The 21732-nt window shown below is 44.8% G+C and overlaps 1 protein-coding gene across 1 annotated transcript in view; it reads right to left on the reverse strand.

Moving 5' to 3' along the window:
* LBHD2 (LBH domain containing 2) overlaps nucleotides 1-21732 on the reverse strand; it is a 153793-nt gene that overhangs the window by 19846 nt on the left and 112215 nt on the right. Inside the window, exon 3 of the mRNA XM_068252281.1 lies at nucleotides 9594-9774. Within this exon, the coding sequence (XP_068108382.1) occupies nucleotides 9594-9774 (181 nt within the window). The remainder of the gene's footprint in view (nucleotides 1-9593; nucleotides 9775-21732) is intronic.

Here is a 21732-nt window from a genome sequence, read left to right on the forward strand (position 1 = left end):
ATGACGATAACGATAAATTTCTGCTTTCGGCACCTAACAGCTGATATTTGCATTAGCACCTATAGCATTGCCTAAATCGGTAATCCGAGGGTTAAGCAGGGGTGTAACTAGGGGGGAGCAGCCTCGCGACTGGAGGGGGGCCCAGAGCTGTGGAGGGCCCCATATACTAAACTTCTCTTCCTCCCATACTCCAGATCAGGTGTGTTTGTGGCTACACTTGTTATGCGTGTGAAGATCATGATGGCCGCACTTGTTTTATGTCCCTTGTGAGATGGGCCCCAAGGCCGTAAAGGGCACCAAGGAGAAAAAAAGAGAAACATTGTGGACATTAAGGGGGCCCCATCAAAGTATTGCTGTAGGGGCCCTAAGGTTTTTAGTTAGGCCCCTGGGGTTATGGATGAGTTATTTTATAGTCTCCGCCATCAGGATACCTTTCTAAAGCTGATTACTCACCTGCTGACCCAGGAAGATGGATTCCAGCAACGCCCCCGACGACAAGAGTTGCCCGATCCATTCCCCTGCTGGAGACGTCACGCCACAGCACACGATGGGCTTGATTCACTAAACCGGTTATAACTCAAATATCACACCTTATCAAAGATATCACACCTTATCAAAGATATCACACCTTATCAAAGATATCACACCTTATCAACGATATCACACCTTATCAAAGATATCACACCTTATCAACGATATCACACCTTATCAAAGATATCACACCTTATCAAAGATATCACACCTTATCAATGATATCACACCTTATCAATGATATCACACCTTATCAAAGATATCACACCTTATCAAAGATATCACACCTTATCAAAGATATCACACCTTATCAAAGATATCACACCTTATCAAAGATATCACACCTTATCAAAGATATCACACCTTATCAATGATATCACACCTTATCAAAGATATCACACCTTATCAAAGATATCACACCTTATCAATGATATCACACCTTATCAATGATATCACACCTTATCAAAGATATCACACCTTGTCAAAGATATCACACCTTGTCAAAGATATCAGACCTATCAATGATATCACACCTTATCAAAGTTGAAGGGAGGGTCCGCACTGGAAATATAAAACAAACTGCACTTACCTGGGGCTTCTTGCAGTCGATCTGTGCCCTCGCAGCTCCTCTCCCTCCTGGCGTCCTGGGCTGAAGAAGCCGACCTCGCCAGGTCAGCTTCCGGGTCGGCTTCCTGTGCTCTCCACGGCACGGGTCACGTGGTGGTCATCGGGTCTCTACTGCGCAGACGCAGTAGTTCTGCACCTGTGCAGTAGAGACCCAATGACGTCCCTACACCACGTGACCCCCCCCCCCCCCCCCCCCCCGCCGTGGAGCGCACAGAAGCCGACCTGGCGTGGTCGGCTTTTTCACCGCTGGACGCCCGGAGGGAGAGGAGCTGCACCGAGGGCACAGATTGACTGCTAGGAGCTGGAAGAAGCCCCAGGTAAGTGCAGTTTGTTTTATATTTCCAGTGCGGACCCTCCCTTTAACTTTGATAAGGTGTAATATCATTAGTAAGGTGTGATATTTGAGTTATCACGGTTTATTGAATCAAGCCCGATGGGCGCAAAGAGGAAGTCAATCGATCGCAGTACTTTTTCACAGAGTCGTTGGGGCTCAAAACGTCATTCGCGTAATCACATTGCGGAAACTCAACTCATCGCTCAAAAACACGCCGGTTGACAATAAAATCGCCGGAAAAATTGCGTAGTGTGGAACTGTGCCATTGCAGCTTCTGTATGCTGTATCGATTCGGTCCCCTCTTCCTCCCGGGATATATATGGGCCCATTTTCCTCTTGTAAAAGTTTTGAGCTACAGACGCATCACAGGCTCTCGGCCCAGGAAGATGACAGCTTGTTACCGGCAGAAAATAGCATTAAGGGATTATCTGTGATTTCCCAGTTTTAATGTGATTTAGCTTCTGGTCTCCTGAGCATCCTTTATTTTCAAAGTCTAGTGCATTTGTAATAAATGCTAAATTCACTTTGTATTCACTTTGTATCACGAGCCTGGGCTGCAGACAGCTTCTCTGTACAGCCAGATGAGAGGTTGTACCAGCGGGGGCTGCCGTAAGGGCTGTCCGAGAAGGCACACGATCGTATGTATTGATCGCTAACCGATGCTCCCTCTTGTACCAGACAATAATAATTCAGATTCCAGAAAGAATCTGATCTTAGATCAAATGCACCAGTGAAAGCTTTATACTGCTCAACGCAGCACAAAGCTATGCAGCCGTTGGCCACACCCCTGCCTACCTGCTGCCCTCCCCAGCACATTGCTACTTTGCTACTACTCACAGCCCTCCCCTGCACACCTCTCCTACCTGCAGCCCTCCCCTGCACACCGCTCCTACCTGCAGCCCTCCCCTGCACACTGCTCCTATCTGCAGCCCTCCCCTGCACACCGCTCCTACCTGCAGTGCTCCCCCACACATTGCTCCCGCTCTGCTCCTATTCAGAGCCCCCCCCCCCACTGCTCCTACCTACAGTGCTCCCCCGCACACTGCTCCTATCTGCAGTGCTCCCCCGCCCATCGCTCCTGCTCTTACTCACAAGGCTCCCCCGCACACCACTCCTACTCATAAACTTCTCCTGCACACTGCTCCTATTCACAGACACCTCCCCTCCGCTCCTACCTGCAGCCCTTCCCCGCACACCGCTCCTACCTGCAGTTCTCCCCCGTACACCGCTCCTACCTGCAGTGCTCCCCCACACATTGATCCCGCTCTGCTCCTATTCAGAGCCCCCCCACTGCTCCTACCTACAGTGCTCCCCCGCACATTGCTCCTGCTCTTCCCACAAGCCTCCCCCGCACACCACTACTACTCACAGACTTCTCCTGCACACTGCTCCTATTCACAGACACCTCCCCACCGCTCCTACCTGCAGTGCTCCCCCGCACATTGCTCCTGCTCTTACTCACAAGGCTCCCCCGCACACTGCTTCTATCCGCAGCCCTCCCTTGCACACCGCTCCTAGCTGCTGTCTTCCCCCACACATTGCTCCTGCTCTTACTCACAAACCTTCCCCACATAATGCTTATACTGCTATACTGAAATCTCCCCCACAGAGCATTCTGGAAGATCAGGTATATTTTCTACTGGCTTTAGAACTCACAGTACACAAACATTCGGTAGAGATCATCTGACAGGTCTAAAACTAAATGTTGCCACTTGTGATAAATTTAAAGGGACTCCGAGCAGTGCAGAAACTATGGAAAGATGCATATCATTTAAAGCTCTCTCTCCTCTTTCCAATGATATATAAACCGCCGCCCTACGCCTTTTAGTTTTCGCTATTTTCGCAATTAAAATCGCCGCGGCCGCGATTTCAATCGCGACAATAAAGAAAACTAAAAGGCGTAGGGTGACGATTTAGGTGTCCCTAGAAAGAGGAGAAAGAGAGCTTTAAAATGATATCCATCTTTCCATAGTTACATTGTATTACACAGGGCGACTTTTTCCTAAAGTCAGTAGCTCCATTCTGTTGAAGTGTCGTCCTGTGTAATACAAGTAACTATGGAAAGATGGATATCATTTTAAAGCTCTCTTTCTGGCGACACCTAAATCGTCGCCCTACACCTTTTGGTTTTCTCTATTTTCGCGATTGCAGCAATTTCAATCGCGAAAATAGCGAAAACTAAAAGGCGTAGGGCGGCGGTTTATATATCATTGGAAAGAGGAGAAAGAGAGCTTTAAAATGATATGCATCTTTCCATAGTTTCTGCACTGCTCGGAGTCCCTTTAAGAATGTAAATCAGGGTGAGGAAATATTTAAAAATGGGCAAACACTGACTATAAATAATTAAAAAAAATTAATTTTGTAAAAAAAAAAAAAAAAAAAGCAATTATATCCATTACATTATTTTCACTACAGGTCCTCTTTAAGTAACGCCTTCAGAATAATTGTGGTGCGTTTTTAGCTGTGTGGCTCTATTATTGGTTGCGTTGCTATTTTAGCTATAGTCTTGCATTTGTCACGTCTGAATAGCGATGTGTTCTGCCGTTTAGCTACGCCGGCGGCCGCACAAGCGGTCCCTTCATAGGGCTGGCCTGTTTTTCCAGTCTGAACGCTCCCTTCCTTCATTATCTGTATCTTAAAATCCTCTCGTGGCCTCTTTTCAGGCCAAGAAGCCAACTCTGTTTTTCAAGTCACTCCGCATTTCTGACATAGCTAAATCCTGTAATCATTTGTGTGCTCTGAGCTTCCCTTCTGACCGCAATCTGTTCATAGTTCTTAATCTAAGCAAAGAGCGGAGCTCTCTCACGTCACGCAGTCCTGCCGCTCCAGCCTGAGAGCGCGTTACACACGGCCCAGCTGCAATGCCCCAGTATTTACTTATATATGCATTTAAAGTGTACCTGAGGCGTTTTTTTTTTAAATACAAATAAGACACAGAGGCATGTTCTTTGCTTAATACCATGCCTCTGTATCCTCTGTGTGCCACTCTCTGTCCCCCCTTCTCTCTGATATGGACCCCCTTAAATGCCAACAATGGGATTGTCGCTAGATAACTAGGGGAAGGGGCGTCCCTAGCAGGAGAGGCATTCCTGCGAAACGCCCTTTCCCCGCCTCTGTGTGCCTCTTCCCGCCTTTATCCCTCCCATCCAAGCCTCTCCCCTGCCTGAATCCCGCCCCTCCGCAGCTCTCCCCTACTTCCCTGCTCTGTGAGGAGAAGCAGAGAGGCGAGCTGCAGCGTCGTGGGTCACTAAAAATAAAACTGACTGACTGATTGAGGCCACAGGAGCGGTGGAAAGAGGCTCTACCTGATGCTGTTAGCCCCCCAGATCAGGAAGTATGTTATTTTTTTACCTTTATTCTTGGGCTCGGAATTGCTTTAACCACTTGCCGACCGCGCACTCATAACGCGCGTCGGCAAAGTGGCAGCTGCAGGACCAGCGACGCAGTATTGCGTCGCTAGCTGCAGGCTGATTAATCAGGAAGCAGCCGCTCGTGCGAGCGGCTGCTTCCTGTCAAATCACGGCGGGGGGCTCCGTGAATAGCCTGCGGGCCGCCGATGGCGGCTCGCAGGCTAAATGTAAACACAAGCGGAAATAATCCGCTTTGTTTACATTTGTACGGCGCTGCTGCGCAGCAGCGCCGTAAGGCAGATCGGCGATCCCCGGCCAATCAGCGGCCGGGGATCGCCGCCATGTGACAGGGGACGTCCCGTCACTGGCTGCACAGGACGGATAGCGTCCTGTGCAGCCCGGATCTCCAGGGGGGGCCAGGTAGGAGAGGGAGGGGGAGGATTTCGCCGCGGAGGGGGGCTTTGAGGTGCCCCCCCCCCCCCCCGCAACACCTGGCAGGCAGGAGCGATCAGACCCCCCCAGCACATCATCCCCCTAGTGGGGAAAAAAGGGGGGCGATCTGGTCGCTCTGCCTGCACGCTGATCTGTGCTGGGGGCTGCAGAGCCCACCCAGCACAGATCAGCTACAACAGCGCTGGTCCTTAAGGGGGGGTAAAGGGTGGGTCCTCAAGTGGTTAAAGGACAACTGCAGTGAAAAGAATATGGAGGCTGCCATATTTATTTCCTCTTAAACAATACCAGTTGCCTGGCAGCCCTGCTGGTCTATTGGGCTGTAATAGTGTCTGAATCACACCAGAAACAAGCATGCAGCTAGTCTTGTCAGATCTGACAATAATGTCAGAAACCCCTGATCTATGGCTAAAAGTATTAGAGGCTCTAAGATCAGCAGGACAGCCAGGCAACTGGTATCGCTTAAAAGGAAATAAATATGGCAGCCTTCATATCCCTCTCACTTACAGTGACCAGATTTTTCTTGCCTCAACCTGGGATGGGGAAGGGGGGGTAGGTGCGGCGCCAAAAAATGGGCGTGTCCATGACTGTGGTGGAAAAATGGGTGAGTTCATGACATCGTGTTGTCGGAGCAAACTGTAATGTAACTCGGAGGCAGTGAGCCAGAGTTTCCTCCCCAAAAATCTCCAGAATCTTCTGATGCGAGAGTATTAGCATACTATTTAATAATCATGAGCCCCCAAAATGCCAAATGCTGCACCAATAACCCCAAAATAGCAAATGCAGTCTCTATAACCATCAAATAATAACTGCAGCAACCGTTACCTCTGACACATGAATTGCAATAACCGGTACCTCTGACAAATGAAATGCAGCATAAAACGATTACTCCGACTCCGCAAATGGTAAATGAGGTGAACATTATCTCATACGGCCACAGAGTCCCAGGGCTGGGACACCCGGCGGCCAAAAGTGGGACATAACCTGGGACACATTGCAGCCTGGGACAGGGGACCCTGAACCTGGGACGTGTCCCAGGTAAAACAAGACGTCTGGTCAGGGGACTCTCGTTACAATTGTCCTTTAAAGGGTCACTATCGTGAAAAATAGTAACTTTTTTTATTCATCTGTATAAAATGTAAATTTGTTCCAGAATAAAATGCACTATTAGGCCTAGTGCACACCAGAGCGTTTCCGCTGCGGTTTGCGATCCGCCTGCGGGTGCGGATCCGCTAGGGTAATGTATTTCAATGGGCTGGTGCACACCAGAGCGGGAGGCGTTTTGCAGAAACGCATACTCCCGGGCTGCTGCAGATTTTGGATTGCAGATGCGTTTCTGCCTCAATGTTAAGTATAGGAAAAACGCAAACCGCTCTGAAAAACGGCACTTCAGAGCGGTTTGTCAGGAGTTTTTTGTTACAGTAGCTGTTCAGTAAGAGCTTTACTGTAACAATATAGGAAATCTACTACACCAAAACCGCTACACAAAACCGCAAAACGCTAGCTGAAACGCTACAGAAAAATAACAAAAAGCGTTTTAAAATCTGCTAGCATTTTGCGGATCTGCTAGCGGTTTTTGGTGTGCACCGGGCCTAAATGTGTTTTTGCCTATGTCTCTGTCACTTACAGTAGGTGGTTAAAATATAACAGATCTGACAGGTTTATGACTAATCCATCTCCTTATAGGGAATTCACTGGGTTTTCTTTATTTTTAAAAGGACTCAGTGTTCTCCCCAGAATTTTTTTCCAGCCGGGTGGCATGAAATAGTAACCGGGTGGCATGAAAAAGTAGCCGGGTGGGGCGAGATGAGAATGCAGGGCCTGTGCTTCTGTGAACAACTCTGCTTACAGCCTAGGAGGTGAGCCGATGACAGCCGGGTGGTCAACAAAACTGGCCGGGTGGAGCACCCGGCTAAATGAGCCTGGGGAGAACACTGGCACTTACTAAATGGAAGTTGCTCAGTCCAATTACCACAATAGTGTGCAAGTGATTAGGGTGGGTGGCTGCTATTTTTTCAATAGATCCATTACAGATACTACTTTTGTGAATAATAGAGGGAATGCTGAGAATCCTTCATAAGGATATGGACTAGTCCAAAACTGGTCAGATATGTCAGATTTTTACTGCTTTCTATAAGCAACTGCAACATAGGAAAAAAAGTAATGTATAGTGCATTTTACTCAGAGGGAAATGTACATCTTATATGTATGTGTTTACATCTGTTTTACATTTTAAATGTTTGTGATAGCGATCCTTTAATAATAAATTATATTAATCAAGCATTCATATTTGTTAAAGGGACACTGTAGGAAAATGAGCCGAAATGGGGGAAAATGAGCCGAACTTACCCGGGGCTTCTAATGGTCCCCCGCAGACATCCTGTGCCCACGCAGCCACTCACCAATGCTCCGGCCCCGCCTCCAGGTTCACTTCTGGAGTTTCAGACTTTAAAGTCGGGAAGCCTCTGCGCCTGCGTTGCCGTGTCCTCGCTCCTGCTGAGGTCACCAGGAGTGTATTATGCAGTCCCAGTATGGTCTGTGCCTGCCCAGTACGCTCCTGGTGATGACAGCAGGAGTGAGGACTTGGCAACGCAGGCGCAGTGGTTTTCTGTCTTTAAAGTCTGAAATTCCAGAAGTGAAGTGGAGGCGGGGCCGGAGCATCGGTGAGTGGCTGAGCAGGCACAGGATCTCTGTGGGGGACCATTAGAAGCCCCGGGTAACTTCAACTCATTTTCCCCCGACCCCCCTACAGTATCCCTTTAAGAATTAAAAAAAATAATACTCAACCAGCTAATATCTGCATGGCCTGACAGCAACATTATTAGTGGCCCATATGCAATTAGCTTTTTCTCCCGAGTTTTCTCCTCGTTGATATTTTCACACCTTCAATAAGATGCCTTTTTAACCACCAGCAAAGGGAGAAAATACTCAAAATAATTTTGATAGTACTTTTTCTCCTAGGAGAAAACTCAAGAGAAAAAGTTAATTGCATGTGGGCCAGTAAGTCTTAAGGTGCGTAAACACATGCGACTATAGTCATTTGAAACGATAGTTCCCCGACCGTTTTAAACAACGATCGTTTAAAAAAAAAGCAGCCAACGACCATTAAGTCTAACGACAGACAAGCTAGATCGTTAAAAACGAATGATCGAGCTTGGCGGATTTTTTCCAACGACGATCGTTTGCAAAAGTAGTACATCGTTGGAAAACGGTCGTTCGTACTAGGCTTGACATGCGCATTCGCTATTTCTCCATGGAACTTCTCATTTTTATGCGCAGGCGCAATAGTTGCTTTACGTGATGTAACGTTCGTTCTAACGATCAGATCGTTACACACCTTTAAAAACTAACTTTACTTAGGTCGTGCTTTCGTCAATTAAAAGTTTGTTCGTCGTTCACAACGAACGATCGTTGTCGTATGTGTGTACGTAGCTTTAGGCCTGGAACCCACTAGAGCGTTTAGGGAATAGGGATCGCTTTCAATCGCTAGCGATTTCCCTAAACGCTCTGCCAATGTAAATGGATGGGACAGATTCCACTAGAGTGATTGCGATTAAGGAAATCGCAGAACATGCAGAATTTTGGGAGCATTTCCAATCTAATGAATTGTATAGGAGCAGGGAAAGCGCTCCCAAAATGGCTTGCAAAACGCTGTTCTGAGAAGCAAAAAAAAATGCATTGTAATGTATACACCTTCTTTTAATGCAAATTTTCAAATGAGATTTATCGCAAGGCCCATATTTTGTTTATTGACAACATGACACGTAGAAAAAAAATAAGGAAAAACTGCATCGTATGCAATAAATTGCAGCAGGTTTTTTTCCGCCGCATACAGTTGCATACACGAAAAAAATCGCATTAAATGGAAACTAGCTCATTCACAATTATTGGTTTGCATAGTAATGCGAATGGCAAAAAAAAAAAAAAAAAACACAAATGGAATATTAGCCTAAAGGTAGCCACACACAATACAATGAAATGGTTCAATTTTATGTCAATTCGATTAAAAACTATTGGATTTCCTGAAAAATCTAAAGTTTTTTTTTTTTAAATTGAGCAAGAAATCCAGTTGGATTTCCCTTTTGTTTTTTTGGGGGGAGGTGGGGGGGTATTGGGAAAGGGACTCAAGAGAAATTTCAGTCAGACCCTTCTACATACACCAGGCCCCAGGCCTCCACCTAGGTTGCCTTGTGAGTGATCCAGCTCTACCGGAGGACCAGAGAGCGTTCCATCACAAAGAGTCGGCTCTGTGAAGACAAAAGCCTGCTGTGGGTAACTCTGCTAACTATTGCTCCGCCCACCTTCCACATCTGAGAATCCTGGGCGGGGCTTCACATCTCGCTTGTCATCTGTTGGTGAGATGTCCTCTGGAGGCCAGCGCAGCTCCCCGCTCTCCACGTCTCCAGACTCTGTGGGCTCCACCACGATGGACGGTAACCGCTTGGTCAGCTTCGGGTGCTTATCATGGGAGTCGGGAAAGATCTGCAGAGAAACAAAATGAATGAAAATAAAACAGTTCATTGCATATGGGCCTTTGTGTGGTTGCCGGGCTAAAACATTACAATGTCACAACAACTGTAGTAATCTAGTGGCCAAAAACCAATGAAAGATAAAACTATTGTACAAGATGACCTGAAATCAATCATGACTTATGGCAAATGCAACCAAACTATCAACAATCCTGATAGAGTACGGGTATCTTACCGTGCCTTGTTAACCTAAAATTAATTTTGGGCCCTTAAAGCATGTTGGTTTAATTTTCCATGCAACCATTTAATCCTCACCCCTGCTGATACTAAACTCCTCCCATGAGCAATTAAGCACCGCCCCTTAATATTTATTACCAGTCCAAAATCAAGGGTAAAATACAGGGTGGGCCATTTATATGGATACACCTTAATAAAATGGGAGTGGTTGGTGATGTTAACTTCCTGTTTGTGGCACATTAGAATATGTGAGGGGGGAAACTTTTCAAGATGGGCGGTGACCATGGCAGCCATTTTGAAGTCGGCCATTTTGAATCCAACTTTTGTTTTTTCAATAGAAAGAGGGTCATGTGACACATCAAACCTATTGGGAATTTCACAAGAAAAACAATGGTGTGCTTGGTTTTAATGTAGCTTTATTCTTTTATGAGTTATTTACAAGTTTCTGACCACTTATAAAATGTGTTCAATGTGCTGCCCATTGTGTTGGTGGGATCTGATTGCTGCTGCAGTTTTTTTATTTGTATTATTTTTATTGTTTTGGTTTTTTCTTTTTAAATAAAATGTCTATTTTTTTCTCCCCCCATGATCTAATCCCAATAATCGCCTCTCATAGGCATCTGTTTCTGAGCCACTTCTGGGGACAGCTGAGTGACAGAGCTGTCCCCTGTACAGCGCTGCGCTAGATCGCAGCACTGTACAATGTAAATACCAGCTTTTTTTTTTACAAACGATAGCATCCTGGCAGGCTGATCACGGAGCTCTGCTCCATGTCTCGGCAGGGAATGATCGCGCATGCGTTCCCTGCTAATCTCTGCCCCCAGAACATGACGCCAATCGGCGTTAGGTGGTCCTGGGGAAGCCACTCTGCAGCCGCCAATTGGGGTGGTCGCAGAGCAGTTAAACACTTGACGCCTCTTAAAACTGACCATTTGTATCTTCAAATGGGATGTAAGTCTACCACTACCTACTTTTTAACCAGCTTTTAAATGTATTTTACCCTTGTTGGCGCCTCTAGTACATCAATTTAAAACTCTACAGCAACTATTACAAGCTAATAGGCAACAGATACCTGTGGGCAGGGACAGGTGGGAGGAGCTACTGGGGGTCGTTTTAAGGGTAAGGTGCGGTTTACTTTGAATGGTTTACCTTATAAGTACAAATATTCATCAAACATCTATTTGTAAAACAAATTTAACCCAAATGATTAAAGCCACATGCGTTTGTGAAGAAACAAGGAAAACTTGCCAAAAAATATTTGTATATCATTTAACATAAAAATAGCATAGATTCCATTAATGGGCTTAGGCTGCTTTCACATTAAGGGCCCGTTCAGATCAGAAATGCGGATGGCTATGCGTGCGGAACGCGTGCGGACCGCAACGCGTACGAACGCATGGCCATCCGCGTTTGTGTGCGTTGCGTGGCTGATCCCATCACTGAAAAGTGAATGGGACAGCCATGCGTTTTTGCAAAATCTGCGTGCAGCATGCGTTCCCGGACCGCACAGGTCCGGAACGCATGCAGTGTGAACATCAGACATTGCACTCTATGCAATGTCTGATGTCGTGCGTTTTGGCCACCTGCACGCGTTTCCAAAACGCGGCTGGAAACGCGTGCAGTGTGAACGGGCCCTAAGACGTTACAGGCGCACGTTAGAGCAGCCTGTAACGCAGCCCCACCGCACAGTAATGAAAAATCAATGGGCTGTTCACAGTGCCCACGTTGCGTTACATTGTAACGCAGCACATCCGTTGAGAGTGCTGCATGCTGTGCATTATGCGCGGCTAAGCCGCGTTAGACTGTGCACACATGCTCAGTCATGTTGGGGAGGAGTGGAGAGTGGCCAGGCACATGGCTAATTAATATTCACTGCACGATGTGACGTGCAGTGTTTACTTCCTGGAGCGGCCGCTCTGTGTGCGGCGATTGGCCATTAAACCAGTAACCAGTAACGTGTAAAAATGTATGTGTTAATGTTCCTGCACTAGCGGGAATGCGTAAAAATGTATGCAATGCATCCCGCCAACCTCAGAGGTCGGCAAGCTGCCAGCGGGGGACTGGAGCAGCGGTGAGTGACTAAGAGGGCACAGGATGGCTGCATGGGGCTGGTAGAAGCCCCAGGTAAGTGAAACTCATTTTTTTATTTTGCTTGGACCTTCCCTTTAAAGTGTTGGAGTACTTCTGATTATTGCCAAATAGCTGAATTACATTCCATTAAGACAACCCAATTTCGGTTTGGAATTTTAACCTTTTAAATTGTAGTTTATGGTGTTTCCAAATTCACACGCTAATCATCATCAAATTTCTTACATGGAGACAATTTGGAAAACACTTCCCCATATTTTTTTTTTTTGTCAGAAAAAAACAAGTGTGGAAAATAATCAACATTTAATCTGCTAATTATGATTACGCAAAATTTTGCGTAAATGTTCGCAGTTATGGCCATAAGTAATTGTAATTCGGATATTCAACTGATTTTGTGTAATCCATTCCTAATGTTGCGTAATTTTCACGTAATTTCTTACCAGCTTTAGCGGTTAATAGCAAGGCCCCATGCATGTTATTGTTTTAAAAATGCATGAGAATAAAATTGGTTTTTAAATTGTCAGTATTCTGAGTTTAAAAAACATTTTTTACCTTTGCATTCTTAAAATTGATTTTCTGAAAAAACTACAAGGTCTTTTTGAAAAATGTACTTGTTTTTGCGTTGTTTCCACGCCTCTCCTTAAAGTGAACCTCCAGACTAAAAATCGACTCAGCATCACTGAAAAGGCTTTGTGTTTCTTTAACAGTTTCACAGCATCCGAACTTTGTTTCTTTTATACAAGTCTCATTTTTAGCTGCACAGAAGAAAACTGCCCGGGCTTTTTTCCCCTGATGCTGTGCAAAGCATGATGGGATTTCTGGTTTTGTTCTCGTTCTGCTGTTTTGGTGCAATTTTTATTTTTTACATTTTGAATTTGACATTTAAAGCCTAGTGTGTGCAGCTGGGAGGGGTAATCAGGACACAGGATAGTTGGAACTGTCTCCTGCTCCTTGTCACCTCCTTTCAACCAAAAAGATGGCTGCCCCCATGACAAAGATGGCAGCCCCCATGAATCACAAACATTTGCCTGTTCTTTTAAAACAGGGTGGGTAAGAGATTATATTACCCATCTATTCTAATTAACATAACTAATGTAACTTGATGACAGTATGTTTGTTTAGGCTGAAGTTCCCCTTTAACATACAGAGCAATTTTGGTGACAATGGCATGTATGGGTGCATGCTATTAACTGCTAAAAGCAGCACCAAATTACGCGAAATTGCAAAATCACAGTTCCTGATTACGTTTATAAACAAAATTAAAATTTTGCATTACGATTTTGCATCATGATTTCGAAATTATGATTATGCAAAATTTGTGCTCATCACTGTCAATAAAATCCTGGGGGGCGGGGGCGACTGTGTATGTGTGGACTTTAGCACCCCCATGCTTCAATCTGCAATAGCTCTTTCAGGCCACGTTCGGTGCGCTGCGTTGCACTATAAAAGCCACTCTGTAATGCAGCTTACCGCACTGCAATGCACCCCGTGCAACTTTCCCAGTGCAGTAAGTGCGTTTCAGCATAACAGGTTAACCTTCTTGCCGGTTATCCCGAGCTCAGCTCGGGGTAACCTGCGCAGGAGGGTTTCTCCGGCCCCGCTGGGCCGATTTGCACAATTTTTTTTACTGCACGCAGCTAGCACTTTGCTAGCTGCGTGCATATCCCAATCGCCGCCGTCGCCGCCGATTTTCCGCTACCTGCCGCGCCCCCCCCCCCCCTTCCAGACCCCTTGCGCAGCCTGGCCAATCAGTGCCAGGCAGCGCTGAGGGGTGGATCGGGATTCCCTATGACATCCCGACGTCCATGACGGGGGAAGCCCAGCAGGAAATCCCGTTCTGAACAGGATTTCCTGCTTGCAAAGATCACCGGCGGCGATCAAAGTAGGTAGGGGGATGCCGCTTGTCAGCGGCTATCATGTAGCGAGCCCTGGGCTCGCTACATGATTTAAAACTTTTTTTTTAAAAGTGCTGCGCCGCCCCCTTGCCGTCAGAATTGGAACGGCAAGGGGGTTAAGGTATGGTAACGCGTGGCATGCAGTGCGTTACTGGTTAACGTGGGCATTAACAGTAGGAGTGAAGCATGCTTTTTATTGACTGTATGCTTCACTGTACCTGACACAACGCAAACATAATGTAAGGCACCGCTGTCCTCCTGATCCATTGCGTTGCATTCCTTGCATCACAATACTGGAACGCAATAGCCACTGTGAATGTGGACTAAGGTGATAGTACATAGTAGCAAATATATCGGCGCCAAGGGACAATGGAACCGCCGCTGAGAAGAACAATGTCCAAAAGTTCAGAAGTCAGGCATACATCAAAGGTCAGCGCAGGTTTAGAAAGTCATTGTATGTAGGGAATGGTAAATTCTTCACCACAATATATCAAATGCTCAGAGGTAGGTATCCGCCAAACATCAAAACTAGAAAAGGCTTACCAGCTCCCAACAACCCACATTATAAGGTTGTGAAATGGCTCATGTCACAGATAACGTCCAGGGAACATCAGACGTCGTGAAGATCCAGTGGACATCCGTATGGGGGTAAAGTTTCAGGAATTTATATAGGAAAACAAAAACGGCAATATCTAAGCGTAACCGGTTTATTTAGATAAAATTTCTTTAAAAGGCAGTAGACATAAAAACGATAACTCACATACGGGGCCCATAAACAGGGAACCCCAGAAAATTAGCGCGCATGTAATGGTCAATCGAAGATCAATAGACAATGGTGCCGCCTGTTACCTTCCCGATCGGTTTCGCAGTCTTGCGTCATCAGGGGAGAAAAGGCGAACAGGCGGCAGGCACCAAATTTATAGCTTTTAGTCTGGGAAAAGAGGGTGGGGTGAAAGAAAACTTCCTCAGAAGGGCATCACTAATCAAAGTAGGAAAGGGTCACCCAAATGTGTAAATAAAGTGAAAAACAGAACAATATGTAAATAGCATATTAATAGCAAATAATGGAGTAAAAAAATATAATGATATCAATAGTAAAAACAAGATTACAAACAAAAAACACCTAGACTTTTGAAGATCAATAGGCAGCTTAATTACTCTAGTCTGCACAGGAAGCAGAGCAAGGGAGGGAAAAAAAAAAAAAAAAAAAGGGAATATTGGAACATACACTTCCTCTCTACACACAATAAGGAAGTGTCTATTGGGACATACAGGCACCCCTGCATATCAGCAGAAGAGGCATAGAGAACACACAAAAAAAGATTCTTTTCCACACAGTGGTAAAATAGTACAATGGTCAAGGGCTCAGACTACGACACAGGAGACCCGGGTTCAACTCCCGGCTCCTCCAGCCCAAAAAAACACACCCATCAAGCAAGGGACTCTTGAAGACAAGGGGAGAGTCACATGGGGCACAAAAAGAGCCCCCAATTTTAAGGGGGGGGGAAAATAAAAAAATAAAGTAAAAGCGCAAAAAGCGCTATGTGCTAACTAATATTGATTTATATTAAAAAAAAAAAATGTTGACATTCTAAACCTCATAAACAAAGTGTGTATGAGGTATAGATGTGACTAGAGCTACGCACGTCACAAAGAGTGAAAAGTGCAAATACAATGAAATGCGACATAAACATCGCAAAGGAAAAACAAGTGTTTCTATCTGGATAGCTCTAGGGAGCAAGCTAGTGACAACAAGGCAAGTAGGATGAAGTAAAGAGTACAAGAGCTTCTCTCCAGGCATTGGCATCTCCTGAGAAGTGACCCAGTGATTGGTCCTATGCTTGCCGACAATCCTGGGGTCATCTTTCGGAGAGCTCCAAACCTGCGGGACCGACTTGTACATAGCTATATTGACCCACCTTCTAGGACAGCCTCCGGTATAGTGCCATTAAAAGGTTTTTACAGGTGTGGGAAATGTAAGGGATGTAAAGCATGCAAAAGTATGCCAAGAAAAATGTCCTCCTTTTCAGGTGGGGACCCCTATTCCCCTACATTTCAGATCAAGCGTCTTTTTACTTGCGATAGCACCTTTGTAGTTTATTTACTGGAATGCCCTTGCGGGTTAAAATATGTTGGTAGAACTACCAGACCTTTTAAAGAAAGACTAGGGGAACATATATATCTGATTGGTAAAGGTTTTGGGGGACATTCCGTCTCCAAACACTTTGCAGCACAACACGACAGAAATCCTGCACTTTTGAAATACTGCGTCATTGACGGTATTCGGATTAATTGGAGAGGTCAAAACCTAGAGAGGGAGGTCTCCAGACTTGAAACGGAATGGATTTTTAAACTTCGCACATCATGCCCTGCAGGGTTGAATATTGAATTAGACGTTAATTGTTTTATTAACCTGCTGAGCGGTCTGGACGAGCTCAGCTCGTCCAACACCGCCAGAGGCTGCCGCTCAGGCCCTGCTGGGCCGATTTTTGTCAAATAAAAAGCAGCACACGCAGCCGGCACTTTGCCAGCCGCGTGTGCTGCCTGATCGCCGCCGCTCTGCGGCGATTCGCCGCGAGCAGCGGCGAAAGAGGGCCCCCCTAGCCGCCTGAGCCCTGCGCAGCCGGAACAAAAAGTTCTGGCCAGCGCTAAGGGCTGGATCGGAGGCGGCTGACGTCAGGACGTCGGCTGACGTCGATGACGTCACTCCGCTCGTCGCTATGGCGACGATATAAGCAAAACAAGGAAGGCCGCTCATTGCGGCCTTCCTTGTTTATTCTGGGCGCCGGAGGCGATCGGAAGATCGCCTCCGGAGCGCCCTCTAGTGGGCTTTCATGCAGCCAACTTTCAGTTGGCTGCATGAAATAGTTTTTTTTTTATTTAAAAAAAACCCTCCCGCTGCCACCCTGGCGATTTAATCAGAACGCCAGGGTGGTTAATGATTCTTAACAACTTTTTATTTTTATTTTTTATTCTTTATTTATGTATCTATTGTTATTATCTGTAATGGTGCTCATGTACTGGTCGAATCATCGCTACGTACAGATTTTTATGCTAAATTTATTATATACATAATTTTAATCTCCCGAGTCACCCTGGCTATTTAATATGTGGGTTATTTTACACCATTCTCATTATCACATGTACTCTTTACTTCATCCTACTTGCCTTGTTGTCACTAGCTTGCTCCCTAGAGCTATCCAGATAGAAACACTTGTTTTTCCTTTGCGATGTTTATGTCGCATTTCATTGTATTAGCACTTTTCACTCTTTGTGACGTGCGTAGCTCTAGTCACATCTATACCTCATACACACTTTGTTTATGAGGTTTAGAATGTCAACATTTTTTTTTTTTTTTTAATATAAATCAATATTAGTTAGCACATAGCGCTTTTACTTTATTTTTTTATTTCCCCCCCCCCCTTAAAATTGGGGGCTCTTTTTGTGCCCCATGTGACTCTCCCCTTGTCTTCAAGAGTCCCTTGCTTGATGGGTGTGTTTTTTTGGGCTGGAGGAGCCGGGAGTTGAACCCGGGTCTCCTGTGTCGTAGTCCACTGTGTGGAAATGAATCTTTTTTTGTGTGTTCTCCATGCCTCTTCTGCTGATATGCAGGGGTGCCTGTATGTCCCAATAGACATTTCCTTATTGTGTGTAGAGAGGAAGTGTATGTTCCAATATTCCCTTTTTTTTTTTTTTCCCCTCCCTTGCTCTGCTTCCTGTGCAGACTAGAGTAATCAAGCTGCCTATTGATCTTCAAAAGTCTAGGTGTTTTTTGTTTGTAATTTTGTTTTTACTATTGATATCATTATATTTTTTTACACCATTATTTGCTATTAATATGCTATTTACATATTGTTCTGTTTTTCACTTTATTTACACATTTGGGTGACTCTTTCCTACTTTGATTAGTGATGCCCTTCTGAGGAAGTTTTCTTTCACCCCACCCTCTTTTCCCAGACTAAAAGCTATAAATTTGGTGCCTGCCGCCTGTTCGCCTTTTCTCCCCTGATGACGCAAGACTGCGAAACCGGTCGGGAAGGTAACAGGCGGCACCATTGTCTATTGATCTTCGATTGACCATTACATGCACGCTAATCTTCTGGGGTTCCCTGTTTATGGGCCCCGTATGTGAGTTATCGTTTTTATGTCTACTGCCTTTTAAAGAAATTTTATCTAAATAAACGGGTTACGCTTAGATATTGCCGTTTTTGTTTTCCTATATAAATTCCTGAAACTTTACCTCCACACGGATGTCCACTGGATCTTCACGACGTCTTATGTTCCCTGGACGTTATCTGTGACATTAGCCATTTCACAACCTTATAATGTGGGTTGTTGGGAGCTGGGAAGCCTTTTCTAGTTTTGATGTTTGGCGGATACCTACCTCTGAGCATTTAATATATTGTGGTGAAGAATTTACCATTCCCTACATACAATGACTTTCTAAACCTGCGCTGACCTTTGATGTAAGGTGATAGTACACATTTAAAAACAAGTTATCAAAATATAGTTTTATTTGCCCCTCTCAAACACTACAGCATTAACCGTTCGTTCCCCAAGCATGCTGGTATTCACTAGGGAATCCAACTTGGAGAACATGGAAGTGTGGGTCTCCCAATCCTGAACAATACCAACCTACATGGATTACAAGACTGGGAGGGGGAAACTCTGCAAAAGGGGATGGTAAATCCTTTGTCTCTTATTCTAGGTTGGGGACAAAGGGCTTATCTCCCCACTAATGTTACAAAAAAAAAAAAAACAGCAAAATAACTTTTGTTTGACTCCTTGATGATGTAATTGCCCCAAAAAAGGGCTTGCAAACGCGCATGAGCACCCTGCAGAGGACATTTATCAGCATGGTGCGGAAAATGGGCAGCTCTGTGGGCGGGGCGGGGGGGGGGGGGGTTTAGAGTACAAAGGTTTTGAATTTGATTTACTTTCGTGGGTCGGGGGATGGAGAGCTCGGGAGGGATATCTTGAACAGAGATGATCTATGCGATGCTAATAATTCTGACGTCAGTACATATTTATGTTAATGTGTGCAACTTGAAATTGGGCAAAAAACAGACATTTGTATGAAAGCCAGAATTATTAGCATCTTATTGACCCTCTCGAATCATGAGGTGTATTATTATTATTTACTAGTATTTATATACTGCCGACATCTTCCGCAGCGCTGTACAGAGTTTATTGTCTTGTCACTTAAAGAGGCACTGAAGCGAAAAAATATATATGATATAATGAATTGGTTGTGTACTATGAATAATTACTAGAAGATTAGCAGCAAAGAAAATATTCTCATATTTTTATTTTCAGGTATATAGTGTTTTTTCTAACATTGCATCATTCTCTAATATGTGCAGTTTACACAACACTCAGCATTCAAAATGATTCTTTCAGAGCAGTCTGTGAACTGATGACCTCTCCTCCGGAGAGAAAAAGTAAATAGTTAACTAACAGTTGAGATAATAAAAGTCAGAAAACAGCCCTCTCCACGACTTTGAAAGTCGTAGAGATTAATGGCTTTTTTGTATAGAGATAACAACTGGAGTTTCTTAACTCTTCCTGTACTGGAAACAATTAGACTGATGTATCTGATCTTAATGTTTTATTTCTTAGCTGTACTACACATACAAATCATAATATTATAATTTTTTTTTCGCTTCAGTGTCTCTTTAACTGTCCCTTAGAAGGGCTCGCAATAACCAACTGTGCAAAGTTTGAGAACCCTGCCATAAACAGTGTAAGAATGGCTGCAGTTTATATTTTCCCAGTGAAATTTGTATTTGTCTCCGCCCACTTTTTGGTTATGGGGATAAAAAGTATCCTATATGTTATTCCAGGTAATGCACTATGTGTGTGCATAATTGAGATGAGATGTGAAAGTTTGGAAGATTGGATGTTTGTTACTCAATCACGCAATGATGGCTGAGCGGATATGAATGAAATTTGGCACACACATAGTACATTACCTGGAAAAATATGTAGGATACTTTTTATCCCCCTAACCAAAAAGTGGGAGGAGAGAAATATAAATTTCACTGGGAAAATGTAAACTGCAACCATTGTTTATGGTAGGCTTCTCAAACTTTGCGCAGTTGGTCGGTGGGTGACTGGAATTAATATTAAAAAATGTGGGTGGAGCCTACAAAAGCCAATCAAAATTCACCTATTGATTTTCAAGGGGAATATTTAATTGCTGCCATTCTTGCACTGATAATGGCACAAGCCTGAAACCTAGTACAGTTGGTCATTGGGTGACTGGGGTTCAAATTTAGAAAGGAGGGTAGAGCCACAGGCAATTAAATTTGTTTCATTTCAATGCAAATTATTGAAGCCAAATACCGCAAAGCGCACAAACTTGATCATTGAGTAATTGTGTGTTAGGGTCAGAAAAGGTGGGCGGAGCCAACACCAGCCAAATACATACCCGGGCAACGCCGGGCCATCAGCTAGTGTAAAATAAACGTATAATTTGGACCTATGGCTCGTCACTTGGTCTCAACTTAAGACCCCGTAACATGAGTTAACAAACCAGGCATTAATCTTCTTGGACACCACGGTCGAGTCAACCCTATTAATAACAGTAGTAAGTGATAGAGTTCTAGTTCACCAATTAGCAGCAATGTGAGTTTTTATAACATTAAGTTGCATAGCCCCGGTGCTCTGGGTGTCAGAAGACTGCAGATTTGTGGCCCTGGAGAAGATACCAGAAGTCTTTAGTGAAAGTACGATGGAGAACTATATCAACTGTGTAACTGATCAACTGTGTAACTTTATTCCAGAAATTAGAAACTCTTCGACACAACCACGAAATGTGGACAAGTGTTCCTTTGCTGGTACACCTCCTAAAGCACCTTCCAGAGACAGAGGGGGCCATAATATGGAGCCTGTGAGGGGTCAGATATGTCCAATGCAAGGGTCGAAGTGAGACCTCAATATGCGTGCTGTATAAGCTTCCCTTGGCTAGTGTGTTAAAACCACTTGCCCATTTTTCTTGATCAGGTTCAAAATTCAGGTCAGATGATTTCCATTTCGAATCAAACAGGAGTTTAGGGTCAGAGAAAGGTTGGTTTTGATTAGAGTATAAGATAGATATCAACACTTTATGAAGCGGATCATGAGAGCATATGGATTCGAACGCGGTGTCCTGAACCTTAGTTGGCCTTGGAGCTAGAGGCCAGATGAGGTGGTTGATCTGCATAGCCAGAAAGACCCCACCTCTTGGTACATGAAACTACGCAAAGCCAGGTGGGAATCTTCCCGCCCACTAGAACATCCTGCATCTTGTTATTAATGGCCCAACTTGAAAGGCTAAAGGGTCCACACTACTGGGAAAATCTGGGTTACCTGAGTCAACGGGAGGGACGGCAGACTGGAAATGTTCGTCTGGCTTTGTTCCACAGACTCAGTGAATGGAAAGAAATTGATGAGGTCAAACGAACAGTCCTACGAGCTCTGGCAGATACCCACAGGAGGCCTTTCCATGAAAAAGAGGTCAGTATTTGATTTTGGATGGAAACCCGCACAGGGGACTGGGCCACGGTGTAGGTCAGAGGGATTTGGGCCAGTTGAGAGGCTACATAATACTTAACAAGGTTATGTACAGAGAGGCCTCCTGCTGTGTTGCTCTAGGACATGCATTCTATAGCACTTGAGAGCCCAGATAAATAAAAATATTTCCTCTTGTAAAACTTCCAGGTCCTTCCTGGGGGCAGGAAGAATGGGTAGCACCCTAAAAATGTAAGTCA

Source organism: Hyperolius riggenbachi, chromosome 9, assembly GCF_040937935.1.
Source record: "Hyperolius riggenbachi isolate aHypRig1 chromosome 9, aHypRig1.pri, whole genome shotgun sequence".
NCBI lineage: Eukaryota > Metazoa > Chordata > Amphibia > Anura > Hyperoliidae > Hyperolius > Hyperolius riggenbachi.